This window comes from Grammomys surdaster, unplaced genomic scaffold (assembly GCF_004785775.1).
Source record: "Grammomys surdaster isolate TR1022 unplaced genomic scaffold, NIH_TR_1.0 167, whole genome shotgun sequence".
Taxonomy (NCBI): domain Eukaryota; kingdom Metazoa; phylum Chordata; class Mammalia; order Rodentia; family Muridae; genus Grammomys; species Grammomys surdaster.
In genome coordinates, this window is record NW_021604615.1 from 12940715 (window position 1) to 12956771 (window position 16057).

Consider the following 16057-nt stretch of genomic DNA (forward strand, 5'->3'; position numbering starts at 1 on the left):
TGTGTGTGTGTGTGTGTGTGTGTGTGTGTGTGTGTGTGTGTGTGTGTCTGTCTACCCATGGAGACCAGAAGGATGTTCCCCTGGAATTGGAGTTACATTCAGTTGTGAGCTGCCCTCTGTGTGCTGGAAACTAAACTTACTTCCTCTGCAAGAGGCCAGTGCTGAAAAGCGGTTGGTTATGTAGGACATTCAGGCCACTTTTGTCCCAGCAGGAACATCTCGCCTGGCAGGTCAATGTTTCAGGAGTCGCTGTCCTCACCCAGCAAAGACCAACGGTTCCTTTCTCCCACGCAGCCTGAATAGTGCCCTCTGGTACCACAAAGTCCACATGAACTCTTGAGTTTCTCAAAGAAGCTCTTGTCATTTTGTTCCCCAAAGTAGTCCCTGAGAGAAGCACTTCCAGAGGTCTCACTCTCTCCTACAAGCTTTCGTTTGTGTGGACCTCCTTCTGCAGGGCAGTGAGGATCCCAGTCCATCTGCTCCTCCTGGAGCCTTCAGTTGTCACTTGTCAGTTGTCCTATATGTCTCTGACAATCTCCCTGCTTTAGCCAGGGAGATTTTTTTTTTTGTCCTGGGAGATTGTGTTTATATCTGATGATATCTGTAATCTAAGTGGATTCTGGTTGTTTGCTGAAGTCCTATGGCCCGTGAGGGCAGCCATGACCTCTTGTGTGTCTCTCCAGTCCCATTCTGTGCTTGTGTATTATCCTGGTTCACTAAATATTCAATTCCTAAAGACTGCCCATCTGTAATTTTTTTCCTCAGTGATTACATGCTTCTATTCTTAAATAATTTTTATTGTTTTTATACTTTTAAAATTTATCTTATTTTTAAGATAATATAAATTATAACATTTCACCCTTCCCTTTCCTTCCTCAACTCTCTCATATACTCCCTTCAGATTCATGGTCTCATATGTTTGCATATCTATATATCCTAAGTATAATTGGCTCATTCCATGTAATGTCCCTTATGTTTATGTTTTCACAGCTGATCGTTTGGTGTTTGATGGCTTTTCCCTGGAGACCATTTCTCCCGCTCTCAGTATTCCGTAGCTGCCTGTAGTTGTTTATGTAGGGTTGAGGCCTCCGTGTTCAGCTCATGCTTAGATAGCCATGTTGATGAGACCCTGAGTCTTCTGACATCACGAGGAGACATGATCTCACAGAAAACTCCCAGCTCCTTTGGCTTTTACAACCTTTCTACCCCTTCTTTTGCAATGATCCTAAGCCTTAGATGCCAGAGTATTTTGTAGATGTATCCATTGGGACTAGACTTCACAACTCTGCATTTTGATTGGTTGTGTCTTTCTCCAGTAGTCTGCATTGGTTGCAGAGAGAAGTTCCCTTGACAAGGGCAGAGGATTATATTGACCTGTGGATCCAAGGACAGATATTTAGAATATAATTAAGAATTAGGCTGGCCTCGTAGCGTGGTGGTGGTTGTAGGTTACTCCCTCCCCCAAGTCCATGACCTTAGTAACCTTGGGTAGTTGGATAAATTTCCATTTCCTAGCATGGTTTCCCTCTTGTTGCGTGGGTCTTAAGTCCACTTAGAGAGCTGCTTTTACCACCAAGGTGTGTGTGTGTGTGCCAGTACTGCACTCTTAGAGTTACCAGGTCATGCTGGCCATTGCTGTGGTTCATAGGTGTCGTAGATGGATAAAACTGCTGTTGCTTCCCTCCTTTGAAAGCTAGCACAGTGCTTTCTATACCAAGAAAGATAGTTCTCAAGAAAGAGGCATTTAGGTCAGTTCCAGTTCAGGAACCTCTGAACCCTGTACCTGAAGTGCATGGTGTCTTCAGCAATAGGGTGTGGGAAAACTCTGCTAATTAAGGCTGGAGTCCACCATGACCGGATAGCCTCTGGGCTTATCGAAATTTGGATGACTTCCTTCATTAGCGAGGCTTCTCCTCTGATCTTGTCTGGGGAATTCTAAGGCCACATATGCACCTCTGCCTGAGGAATGTCAGGTAGCCTCAATTAGATTACAGGGTCATTAGATTTCATTTCTCCTGAGACAACCTGTTCAGTCAGCATGTGAGGTTCCTGAGATGCTTCCTCATGCTAATGGAGGCATTCCAGGTACCAAAAGGCCTCAGTTAATGACCATCGCCCATCCTGGACGTTCCTACCCTCAGTCCCCCAAATCTTTGTAAGCATTGAATCATCCTAAGTAAAATCGATCTGCCTACTGATAGCTGCTCCCACTGTGGGGTGTGTTTATTCACCGTACACATATTCACAGGGCTTCTGACCCCTCCCCAGCTCCCCCAGTCCCCTCCCTCCACCCAACTTGTAGTCTCTGCTTCCACAATAGGGACTTACCTTCCACTTTGTGGGGCAGCGGGCAACCAAGGGAACCTATTAATTAGTCAAAGGTTTCCTTGAGGCTAATAACTTTTTGTTCATAACTGACACCATGGTTAACTTGGAGCTTGACATTAGAGCACTTCAGAAGGCTTTTATTCAACTACATGATTGCCACAGTCTTAGTGAACAACCTGTTGAGCTAGTCTTGTCATAAGTGTTCCTAGCCTTTATGGAAACCGTCTTCCCAGGCATTTTAGATATCTGTGATAGGACAGATGGGAGAATGGCCCAGCTGTTATGCAGGTGGCTTTATTGAGACTAAGGTGACATAGTGGGCACACTGATGATGAGTGTTCAGAGGCCAGGAAGGGCTCAACCTCTCATTCTGTGAAACAGAACATCTACAGGAGCCTAGGAGAACTTGGGCCAGCCCAACAAAGAGGATGGGAAAGTAGAGAGCTCAGCACTCTAATGTACTGCTCTTAGCCTGTCCCTGCAATGTGGGAGATGGACTCCTAAGAACTATAAACACAGCTTATCCCTATAAAACTGTACCTGTTCAGATGCCGTGGCTAGTGAAATAAAGAAAGTGCATGACTGCTCCTAGGTATGGCGGGAGAGAAGGTTTATTGTAGATATGAGGGAGAGGATAGCCAGATGTATCTAGAGTGGCCCAGACTGAACCAGGCCATGAGAGAAGAGAGGAGGAGGAGCAAGAAAGGAAAAGAGGGGTCAGGGCAAGAGGAGTACTCGGAAACCCAGAGACCAAGAAACCAAAAGAACAGCTAGCAAAAATGGCTGGGGCTATACAGGAATTAGGGAAGCTGGAGAGTTAAGGTGGGGGACAGGATTTGCTAGCCAGGATGACCCTGTATCTGGTAGGGACTGAGGGAGACTGGCCATTTTGAAACAGGCAACCTCAGCCATTTGTGCTGAGTTTGATACCTAACATCAAACCTCACTATTTTTAGGGCCTTGGGGGATCTGAAAGGATACTTGTTATAGTGAAAAGGAGAACTATTTATGTGTAGGACAGTTGTCTTAGAAAACAGTCTTGACAGGATATAGTCCCCAGGTGAGCAGTCAGCTAGATCTGGGGAAGAAGGGAATGTTTCCAGTCACACAGTACAGTTCCAAGGTGCTGCTGCTTGAAACTTCTGATACAGCAGAAAGATGGCCCAAGCATTGTGCAGCGCTATAGCCAGTCCAAGGAAAGCCAGGCTCACATGTCATTTGGCTTGGTCTGCTGTGGTGCCCAGCTTTGCAACGTCTACCTCCAGGTTGACCTTAGCTCCCAGGCAGATGGCTCACTCTCCCCTGACCATTGCTGACGCCGAGTCAAGTAAGTGAAATCAGAGGATTTGTACCAAGGGTATTGAAGGAGGTGAGAATTTGGTGACTAGTGGTGGTGCAGTGGATTCTGCTCACTAAGCAGGTAGGTGCAGGAACTGGGAAGTGAGGCTGTCTCAGTCACCACCACACAGTTTGCACATGCTAAAGGTCAGAAATCACCCAGACAGTGGCAGGGCTGGGGTTAGAGGACCAGGAAAGGGGCTTCGGACACTACCTCATGCCTCACATACAGGTTTTTTTTTCCATAGCCCCTCTCTCATGGCTCAAAAACCATCTCTTAGATTATTCATAGTCACAAGCTAAGCTTGGCTTCATTAGATTGATTTGCATAGATGGTAGAAACTAGAATGACAGTTTGTCAATAGAACCTCATGTTTGATTTATGGGATTTATTACAATCTCTCTCTTCCTTCCTTCCTTCCTTCCTTCCTCCCTCCCTCCCTCCCCCCCTCCCTCCCTCCCTCCCTCCCTTCCTTCCTTTCTTCTTTTCTTTCTTTCTCTTTTTTCTTCCTCTTTTATTTTTTAGATATATTATGTGTGTGAGTGTTTTGCTTACATGTGTATTTGTATACTATGTGTATGTCAGAAGGCATGGAACCCTCTGTAACTGGAGTTGTGGTTGGCATCAGGTAGGTGCTCGGAATCAAACCTAGGCTGAGCCTTCTCTCCAGCCACTGGGGGCCTTTCCTGAAGAGTTCAGCAGCATATGTAGCAGCCTCTTCTGTCTGGGAGCTGAGCTAGGAGGAACTTGCTGCCTGGTTGGCTACAACCTATTATGTTTGGGAGACTTCCCTTACCTCGAAACGTCCCCAAGGCTTCTGACCGTGCTACAGGGTCACATTCCTCACTCACTGGAAGGCTGAGGACCCCTAAGCAGATCCACTCTTGTTTACCTAGAAAGTAAATGCTAGATCGCTAAAGAAAACCTGGGTTCCTTAAATGTGTGGTGACTACTGATTAAAGGAACCTTATTCTCAAATATGACATTGAAGACAAGGCTGCCATTGTAAACCAATGTTCAATTACTTCCAGATAATGGTGAAAACAAACTATTTTTAAACCTCTACAAAAAAATTATATTACAGTTTCTGAATTCTGGGAAGACCAAACAGGGAGAACGAATAAGTGATTTTCAAATATGTCTTTATGTTTGTGAAATTATAGTAAGTATATATTCAAGTCATTATGAGAACCAAATAGCCTAAAGGGGAAGGGTCTCGATTAACACACAGTACAGAACACAGGTACATGAACCAGCTAAAAGCCTGGGCCCCACCCACCCCTAGCTCATTTAGGTGCAGTGATGTAGTGATGCACTGTTCTGGCTGGTGAGCACCCCAGGGTTCATCTGCTTTTCAGAGTTTTGGAAACCCCAATTTAATCCCCCCAGGGGACTGAGGGTCAGAACAAAGCAAAACAGAAGGTGGGTGTGATTAACTTATAAATGACCATTTTCAAATCACAAAGATGTGATGAGAGTTAATTATAACAACCATAGCAGTGGCGAGGTCGGGTTAAACACAGGGTACAAAGTCCAACCATGATGAGCCTTGTTTTCCAAAGGAGGAGGAAGTACACCTACTTATAAAAGTAGGAGGAGCCAGCGAGATGGGCTAGTTGGCGAGGATGCTTGCTGCAAACCTGACAACCTGCTGTTCAGTCCCTGGGATCTGCACAATAGAAGGAGAGAACTGATCCCCACGACCTCTGACCTCCACGTGCACTCCATGGCATGCGCATATATAATAAATAGTCTTACAGATAAGAGATCAGATGAAGCAAAAGAGCCCTAAGACATATTTGTGGTCTGTCAAGCATAAAATTAGAGCAAGAATTCAAAGCGAGCGACTTGCTAGTCTAGCGCCAGCCCTGCACATCTGCTCGTTGATCCATGACACAGACACCTGGGGAGGCAAAGATCTCTTTTTGACAGTTTGCTGTGTTCTATCACCAATAAAATCACATCATGTGGACACAGCTATTTCCAGGTCCTGTATTCCTACAAAGTAGAACATACAAAGTAGACATTTCCAGGAAATGTCACAGCATTAGGAGCAAAATATTTTTAGTTTGACTTAGGAAAAGCAAAACCCCAGAAGTTGTCAGGAAATTTTGAATACCTGGTTAAAACAGGACCATAATTACTAAGAAATATTAAGTAGAAGTAACATCCACGTATTAAACACATAAATCTAGGTAGCTTAAAGGAAGAACAGATATAAGGAGAATGAAATAAAATGTTTGCTAATAATACACAGAAAAGTTAGCTATTTTCCCCAAACCTATTCAACAAATTTCATTTTCCAAAAAATTTACGTAAATATGTGAACCTGAATTATTTAAATGTTTGCGTTTAGTAGGAATGCTACACATACATACCCTGTTGAAAGCATTTTACAGCATTCACTATCCTTTACTTCTTAGTGCGAGGGTCCAGGGAATTTGTAGGTTCCCCAGTATCTCCAATCTGTGACGCATGACCTCATTTGGTGACTTACCTTCGTGAGAGCCATCACTGAATGGAGGATTATGACTGCCTGGGAATCCCAGATGACCTGGGCTTCAACACCAGAATGGTCTCATTGCTGCTCAACAGAAGTTAGTGGGGACCTGGATGCCTGTGGCTATAGCGTGCCTCTCACAGGTACTGCTGGGCACAGGTAACTATGGCGTGCCTCTCACAGGTGTTCCTTTGACCTCACTGAAAGCATGGCTCTTAGGGTCTGACCTAGGACTGCTGTTTATACAAGCAAATAAGGCTGTTCTCTTCTCTGATGCATGCTGAGTTTATGCTACTACTCTGGCTCTAGAAACTGCCTTTGAGTTCTCCTTGACATCCCAAGGGTATCCCAGCTTGCAGTAGCCCTGAGTCTTCAAATTGAAGGACAAAATTCAGTGTGCTACAATAAAGAATAACTTATTTAAAGATTAAATACAGAGAGGGTAGGAATCCCTCCATCCCCAGACTATGCATGGCAGGTTAGAAGAGTGAGGTGTGTGTCGGGGGGAGTGCGTGATCCATGATCAAAGCCTTCATTTCCCAGGTATGTTTCCCATGGGGGCTTCTATCGGAGGGTTGAAAGCAAGCAGACACCGCTTTCTTGAGGTCACACTGTCATCAAGAAGGGGTTGCTGAACCAGAGTCAGCCAGCCAGAGTAGAATAGAGAGAGACATCAGGATATGTGTCTCAGCGGGGTAGTTGCCACAAGGAGACTGTGGAAGACAGACATCTGGGGCCCAAACTGAGATCTTAGGTGAGATTGTAAAACTAGAAACAAAAAAAATGGTAGTAGAGCCCTGTTTCTTTATGTAAAATAAAGCAACCAACCCATAAGCATTTTTAAAATAGATGCCAAGGCAATATGTAGTTTTAAATACTTCCCATCGTGGGTCTTATGTAGTAATGCACATGTGCAGAAAGAACCAGAGTTAAGAGCTTTGATTCCAAAATCTCTGTCATGGATCAGCCATGATTAAGGTAGTACAAAACAGCATATCTACTTCTTAGTAGCATGAAATTTTTATTTGCTTCAAACTCAAAGCAGACAAACTGAAAGCTCTCTCAAGCCAAATTCTCTGTTATTTTCACAGTGGAGACAAGATCTCTGTAAACATCCATCCATTTAGAGAGAGTACCACATGGACAAACCATGAAACCCACAGAAGCTGGCACCAGACTCAGTAGAATTGAAATCAGGTTCCTACTGTGACACCATCACTCACTGGGTCAGTGGCTGGATTCTTTGGCACATCCTTAGATCTCCAGGGATGCAGACAAGGACTCCTGGGCTCCCTTTCCTAGATGTGCAAGCAGGGCCAGGTCCCTGTACCTACCCTGGGAGAAACAAGGCCACCATCCCTCACCCTGTTCAGACTCTTGTAATGGGAGGGTCTCCTCATGAAAACTGTTGGAAAGGGTCAGATGGACCCAGGATTCTAGAGAATAGGCTATTAGTTTATTTCACAGGTACTATGAGTACATGGCAGTGGACTTCTAGGTCACTAAAGAAGATGAGGGGGGCAGGTGTTATTTTTGACTCAGATCAAGGAGTTTTGTCAGAACACAAAAGGTGTTTGGGGAGGAGGGGAGAATCTTAACTAGCACTGTTATTTTCTTGGTGGTACATGACTCTGGTAAAGTTCAGCTTTGCCATAGAGAATTGGCCCCCTCTAAGATCAGAACAAGTATTATAATACCTATCTAAAAGATCAGAATAGGTATTATAGCCACTTAGGTCACTGGTATAAATAAATCCCTGCTCAGCTTTTTAATATTTAACACATCAAGCCTTCTAAATGATCATCTGTCCTCCTGGTCCTTTCTCATAACACTAAGCAAAGTTTTCTCAATCTAATTAGATCTTTGCGTTATGACTGTTACCTTACACCGTGGCTCTCATTGGTGCTAGGAACATCCTATTGTTGTCATTGAAGGGACTCAAGCACCTAAGCTCAATCAGCTTCTGTGTCCATCTTTGAAATCTAATAACACATAAAAAGTTATATGGGCAGGACTCATTCTTGTGTAATACTGTGGAGATACATATGAACACTTTCAATATGAGTATTAACTTTGTAGCACTGGGGAATAGTTCATTCAAGTAGCTCTCAGGTAGGACATCCACACAAAGGTCAGGTAGCCTGTCACGTGTAAAACCAGCGACATGGCACTGCAAAGTGCTGGAGTACAGTCTTTGGCTATTTTTCTTGTACCATATCATTTTGTGTAATTATCTCTGGTGTGTTATGCTGTGAGTCTCCAGTACTGATAGCATGGGGACAGTCACTTCACCTAGAGAAGTTTCTGCTGCTCCTCAGCTGGCCTGCCAAGGTCAGGGGGCTTCTCCTCCCCTGAAAGGTTTCCATGAGTGAGAGCCTCCTTCCTGAGAGAAGCTGACAGTGGGTGGTTAGCAGGGAAAGAGCATGCGTGTTTGTTAACGGCCAGTACCCAAGTGTTACACAAAATATGAAATTCAAACACGTGCTGGATTGTTGAACGTCGGAGCACTGGGCCCTGAGGAAAGGAAAGCTGTGAGGAGCTGGGGGCCATGGGAGAAGCTAATCAGCCTCCCAGCTTGGCCTGAAGAAACTCTTGAGCTCAGACTGGCTCTGCTGTCACCATGGTGGCTGACTTACAGGGCTGGGGCCCATCAGTTCAACAGTTCTTTGTTCTTACGGAGCTGATACCATCTACAAATCAAGACCCTGTTGATTTTCTTTTAAGTGGTGGTGGGCAAAGATTAAGGCAGGATGGTAGCTTTCAAACTTTTGTGGTTTTCAGCTAAAATACCGAGTTCACGGTGTTGCAGATAAAGCCCCAGACCCACCTTTCCAAGACACAGTCTCTCTGTGATGCTTAAGAGTTTGGCCAAAGCCTGGGGAGGGTCTAGAAACACCCACTATTTGGGGGCCCAGTTTTGGTCCTCAGCTTTTCTTCCCATCACTTAGCTGAAAAAGTGAGTAAAGGAAGAAGCTAGGACATCCTCAGGACACTGAGGATGGGTAAGGGTAAGATGCAGCTGGAGATAACAGTCCACAAAATGGCTCCTGTTAGGGCTGAAGAGACAGCTCAGCAGTAAAGAGCACTGGCTGCTCCTCCAGAGGCTCCAGGGTCTGTTCCCACCACCCACATGGAGACTCACAACCATCTGAAACTCTATTCCAGAAGATCTGACACCCTTGTTTGTCCCCTCCGAAGGTACAAAGTGTAGACAAGATGCACAGCCATGCATGCAGGCAAAATATACATACATGTTATATAACATAAAAGATCCCTTTATTATCAAGTCCTCTTTAAGATTCTTATGTGGGGAAGAGAGGTGGCTCAGGAGTGATGAGGACTTGCTGTCCCACCAGAGGATAATCCTTCCGGCTGCTCATAATGTAACGCCAGCTTCAGGGATCCAACGTCCTGTGCGTGCGTGCTTACGTTCGTGCGTGCCTGCATGCGCGCGCAGACACACCTCTTAAAGGAAATAGTTTCATTTATGCGTCTCAGAAATGCATTCCACTGATTCTGAGGCATTTAAGGACTCTCTGTAAAACACCCCATAAATTGAGCACTTTTGCTTAGATGAAATTTTTCAGTGTGGCTCCAGTCACTGTGTTTAGGGGGACAGTTAACCTGTTTTTCCAGCATGACAGTTTGAAGTCAGCGGCCTTGCAGCTTGTGGCTTAGGATGGTCCTGCCGGTCCCCTTTTCAAACCACTGCCCACCATCTGACCCAGGCCTTTTCTCTAAGTGGCTGAACTTCTAAGGCCTCTAATGGATCCAGATTAGATAATCATGGGCTGTAATCCAGGCCTGGACCCTGTCCAGTCCAAACATTGCTCAAATAAACTCAAACTTAAAGTACAAGCCCGTGGATCTTGAAACCAAGGAAGGACTAGCCTGTGACTCGGGAGCAAAAAGATTAGCAGGTACAGTGGCCTAGAAGGTGCTTTCACGTGATCACGCAGTGGTACCAAACTGATACTGTGAAGCAAACTTAGTCAAATTGCAGTTTCTACGTTGGGCAGCCAGGTTCAGAGATCTGATCCTGGCAACATCTGGGGGTGAAAATCAAAAGAGCCTGATGGGTATAGTTTGACATTTACTTCATCTGAACAAGGCCTGATGATCTGCCCATCCTCCTGCCTGCCAGTGACTGGAACCTGCCACTGTGCCCAGCTGGGACTGTTTAACACAATGTTAACCGCTAAGTTAGGCTTTTGCTCAGTTTAGACACTAAATTATAGTTTATTGTGTAAGGACTGTAGGCACTGGGGCATCTTTAGACCTAATTTTCTGGGATCTAACAGTTAATTTATTAACAAGTTAGTTCCTCTCCTCTTCCTCAGAAGAAACTCGGTCCCGTTTATATAGGACACCAAATGACCAGACCAAACAGACAGATTCTTGCACATTGCTTTCTCATCAAAGGCTAGGAGAGAACAAAATAGAAAATGAGAAAAATGCTTAGCAAAGTTCTAGAGACTCAGCCTAAAAAGCCAATGAAAGATATGTCTTGGTCTGAGCTGCCTGGGGTGCACTGCTCTGCTGTGTGGTTCACAGGCTTTGCCCTGACCTGCTGGGGGTGATGGTTTCCTGTACTGGCAGAGCTCAATGGCCTCCATCAGAGTCCAGCAGAGTAGGTCCGCTGGGCATTTCAAGAGACTCTCAAAACTGAAACAGTTATTTTTTAAAGTTACAGGAATGAATCTTACACTACTATAAAATGAATATTCAGCACATTAATTTGTAAGGGAATTAGAAAGCCCTAATCTCCTGTTCAAAGGATAATAAACAAATGAATTCAGAGAGAAGATAGAATTAATATGTCACCCAGAGGTCATGGGCTGTGAGTCACGGCTTTCTTCTGGTGGCCATCTTTGCTTTGTCTGTGCGTTCCTCACACTCTGTGGGCCTCAGCTTGCCTTTTAAGTTGATTTTAGACTGTCAGGCATGTTGAAATGGGTTTGCTCATAGTTTCCCCAGTGGAAGAGTGTGTCAGTCAGATTCGGTTTACTGTTACAAACTACCTGAGCTTACTGTCTTAAGAAGTGTTTATTTTGTCTCCCGGTTTGGGTGATCAGCTGGCCCCCTTGCTTTGTCCTGTGATGATACATCATGGTAAGAGCCTGTAGCAGGGCAAACCTGCTTATATTTTGTGGTAGGGAAGCAAAAACTGAGCATGGGGGAGGAGAACTCTTATAACACACACACACACACACACACACACACACACACACACACGGCTCCTTCCTTCCCCTCTCCTAAGACCAGGGCCCATGTTTTAAAGGCCCCATCACTCCCAACATCAGCATATAACCTTTGGTGAGACCTTGAAGATTCAAACTAGAGTGGAGCAAAAATCAGTTGAGGCCCTACTGGGTGGACATCTCATGTCCATAAACAATCGTCATTCGTATTATATAATTGCTACTTGTCTTTTTGCTATGAAAAAACTGAACAGAAGCAGCGTCAGGAAGGAAGAGTTCATCTGGGCTCACAGTCTGAGGGTGCCACCCATCATGGCAGGGCACACAAGACAGCAGGAGCTTGAAGCAGCTGGGAGCATGGCATCTGCAGTCAGGACCAGAGAGCGAAGAATGCTGGCACTCAGTTTGCTTCCTCTTTATTCAGCCTGTGTGGAGCCCCATGGGATGGAGTTGTCTACATTTAGGTCTTCCAGCCTCAGCTAATTTGATGGAGACAGTGCCTCATAGCCTAGTCCAAAGCTTGTTTCCATAGTGACTCTAAGCCCTATGGAGCTGTCAACCAAGATCACCTGCTGCATATTACAGTCAGCTCTTACCTCCAGCCCTAAGTTTTGCCAGCTGTTGCCTTTGCGACTATGTTTGCTTTCCAAGTCTCTGTGTGCTGTGTCCTGTGAGCCAGATAAGTGATGTGCTGAATTCTTTGTAAGTCACCCTCTGCCCTTTGCTGGTTATCTGACCATGGCACCTTTTAGGGCAAAAACAAACTGTTCCCTAAATCTTACCTTCCCACCAGCGGTGACCGAGCCTCCAGCTCCTTCACAGTCCTGTCAGGCTTGTTTTCTACTGTGTTGGTTTTTAGACAGCCAATGGAATAGGTGTCACGCGTCCTCTCAGTGGGACTTTAGTGGTGTTTTCCCCTTCACTGGAATATCTAACCTCACTATTTGATGGCCATCCCTTCCTTTTCTTTGGAGCCATGTCTCTTCAAGCTGCTTGCTTACTTTCAAATTGAGGTTTTGATTTTTTTTTTACTTCTTTTTTATATGTATGTAGATTTTACCTACTTGTATTTCTGTGCACACACCACGTATGTGCCTGGGGCCTACCAGCCCAGGGTATCAGATCCCCTGCAACTGGAGTAACAGATAAACTGCCATGTAGGTCCTGGGAACCAAACCTGGGCTCTCTGGAAGAGCAACCAATGCTCTTAACCAAGGGGGCATCTCTCCAGCCCTCAGTCTTTTTTTTTTTTTTTTTATTCAATTAAGTTGTTGGGGAGGCCAGAGATTTCATTGGATGTCTTCCTTGACTCTTCTCTACCTGGTATGTAGAGACAGGGTCTTACATTTGTACCCAGAGCTCAGTGATTCAGCTAATCTAGCTAAGGGAGCTTGTTCTGGCCAACGCCTCTGGCTTCTGACCAATGGGGTTACAAAGTATTTGTAATGACCACCCAGAGTTTACTTGGTTCCTGGAGATCTGAACTTCAATCCTCACATTTGTACAGGCACTTTACCCTCTAAGCCTCTCCCCTGCCCTTCAATATATTTTTAGTGAACAATATTGTGCCACTCATTGAATTTATTCTGTGTTGTTCCTTTTCATACTGCTGTCATTGGGAACTGCTTTTTTAATATACTTTTCCAACCGCTGACTAAGAATTTGTAGAATTATAACTGATTTTGTGTGTTGATCTTATTTCTTGAAGCCTTGTTGAATTTATTTAGTTCTTGCAGTTGTTTTTATTGAAAAGCCAGAAAAACAACCCGTGTAGAATCCAATCTGTGGGTAGAAGTGGTTTTACTACTTGCTTTCCAGTTTTAGTCTCTTTTATTTCTTTTTCCTAATTGTCTGGCTGGTGCAGTGGTTTGGTTTTTGAGCAGAGCAGTTGATCTAGGGGTTAGAAACTACCCCCCCAAAAGACGCTGGGAATCGCCAGCCATGTGCCGATGTGGCTGGTATGTGAACCTGTGTGGCACTCTAGAGAACAAGCTTGTGACTGAAGAGAACCTGTGGTGGTCAAGCGGTAAGGGATACAAGGTGTCTGTGTTGGGGGAATGGGGGAGGTACCCAGCATCTGATTGCCAAGCTCCAGCAGGTTAGAGACAGCTTGTTCCCTGGCCTGTAGCTCCCTGGAGCAGTGCTGTCCCTGGCCTGTGACTCCCTGGGCTGTCCCACTCCTGCTGTGTCAGAGATGTAAAAGATAGTGTAGGGTCAGCCAGAATCATGTTGGATGATTGGAGTCTCTCACATCCAGGCCTGGAATCTAGAACCAATCCAGGCAGCTATGCTTTTGCTGTTGTATATGGGTTACCAGAAGTGCGGAAGGGGTTAACAGTAAACAGGTTAGCTGAAAGGATGGGTGAGTAGTTCTGTTAACAGGCATCCTCAGAGTTCTTCCTCTGCATATCTTTCAGATTCATATTACCTCTGTATTCTTTAGTCGCCATCTTTCCCAAGTGCACAGTGTCTAGTCATCAGTGTGTCCCCTTCAAGGAGTGCCCCCATCAGTGTTGTTTCTCCAGTCAAGAAACAGTTGAGGGGCTGGAGTGATGGCTCAGTGGTTAAGAGCACTGACTGCCCTATATACTGAGACCCTGTCTCAATCGCAACTACCACCCATAAATACATGCCGTCTCTATAGCAACAGATAGTAGTGACCTAGGAATTCCTTTACCATCCATGAGATGTGTGAGATTTGCTGGGCCCTCCTGACCACAAACAGTATCCTATAGGAGTGTGTCTGAAATGAGGCCATTGTTGCCCATAATTTAGGAAGAGCGGGCCGGCTTTAGAGTACCCTTCTCACTCCTTTGTAACTTTAAAGTGTGCACTTGGAGATTTCCATCTCCTGTTCATTTTTTTTCCTAGTACTATAGTGTTCTTTTGTGTTTGTGTATATGTGTGTGCACGTGTGTATATGTGTGTATATACTTAAATGTTTGTGTTTAAGTGATGTAACTGTTCGAAAAACTTATTAAAGTTTATTTCTGTAGGAAAACTATTTCTTATATTTTGACTGTTTTTTGTTCTTCTCTTTTGAAATCTCTAGCCAGCGAGAACATTAGTCATGACAAGCATGCCATCTGAGTAAGTACTTGTTGTTTTGATAACTTTCTATCCATCGCAAACTTCAGCCTTTTCTTGTAGGTACTGTAGATCTTCATGTCTTTAGGCCATCCACAGAACTGGACTGTTTACTTTTACTCACTGTAACTGCTATGGGGTTAGAAGATCCCTGGAAATTAAAAATGTAGTTAAGTGGGGGCAGTCCAGAGCAAAAAGCTTTTTGGGTCCTTTGTATAGCATTAGGAGATCTTATTTTTTCCTCTCCCCTTTGCTTGCTTAATTTCTAATGGTTCTCTTTGTCTACCCCTCACCCTATGAATGCTCAATAAACTGAGTAGTGCGGGTTGAAACATTTCCTTACCGATCTTAAAGGAACACTGGTGGAAAGCTTTCTACATCTGGTCTAAAGCAGCTATCTCTGCATCTTGTCGAAGGGTTAATGGTCTGCTGGCTTACTCTTATCATCCCCCTTAAACATTTAGCACAATAAAGAACATCCAAGAAAAATATACAGTACCATATTCCTTGCAAAGGATTTTCAAATTTGTGTTTAAAGGGGAAAACCACACATATATATATATATCAATCATAGGTCTTGAGGTTTTTAAGACTCTCATCAAAACATTGGGACATTTCGGTGAAAACACACTTCAGGAAGCATGTGCGGATAGAGCGCTTTCTGTGGTGGGTCTTTTTTCTGCCTGTGGCATGGAGACAATAACACCAGTGCTTTACACACTGTCTGTCATATACTGCAGAAGAGGAGTCCTCTTACTCTTATTAATAACTTGTGATGTGCCACAAACACTTCAGTTCACTCTAGCGATGCTGAATATGAGCATAATAAAGCCTTTGATTATTCTGTAAGTTTAAAAAATGATAGCCAGTTATTTTTCTCATTAAAGGATTTAAAAAGAAACCTTTGGTTTTGGGTGCACAGTCCTTGGCTCCCTTCTCATCTTACATGTTTTGTGTATCTTAAGGAGACCTTGGACAGTCTGATTCCACGTCTGATTAACAAAGCCATAAAAAAGCAGTTGTTCCCAATTAGCACATCCACGAGCTGCTGGTAGCTGCCAGGCTTGGAACAGAGAAGATCAGATATTCTGAAGTGAAGCTCTAAACTTAATCCTCTCTGAGAATGCTAACAGGCACAGAGTCTCCAGGTTGGTTGGGGAGGGGCTATCTTGACGCACTCTACAGAACCCTAAGATTAGTCACTGATGGAGGTCAGCCCTTCTCCCAGGGAGGCTGGGCTCTTGAAGTGCTAGACATGGGAGATGAGACTAAGAGACAGTCCCCAAGCTCGGAGCTCAGCAGGCTGCCCACTGAGAGGAGAGAAGCTCTTGTCTCTGTGACACAGAGCGTAGCCTAGCCTAGGGGGCCTTGCTCACAGTTCCTGATTCACTAGGGATTTCCAAACAATTCTGAGGCAGGGGGCCATGGATACTGGCAAGCACACTGCAAAAGAAAGAAGCAACAGATCAGAACTAAAGGCCTATGTAAAGATGCTAGAAGAACATTTTGAAAACCAAAAAGGCGTTCCCGGCATTAAGAAAATGACAGGTTAAAATTCGAGTGAGCTTTGGGAATTAAAGGGATAATTTAATTTGAATCCTT

At 44.5% G+C, this 16057-nt stretch overlaps 1 protein-coding gene across 1 annotated transcript in view; it reads left to right on the top strand.

Moving 5' to 3' along the window:
- Positions 1 to 16057, top strand: part of Mcph1 (microcephalin 1) — a 197190-nt gene that overhangs the window by 53525 nt on the left and 127608 nt on the right. Inside the window, exon 10 of the mRNA XM_028766340.1 lies at positions 14421 to 14458. Coding sequence (XP_028622173.1) covers positions 14421 to 14458 — 38 coding nt within the window. The remainder of the gene's footprint in view (positions 1 to 14420; positions 14459 to 16057) is intronic.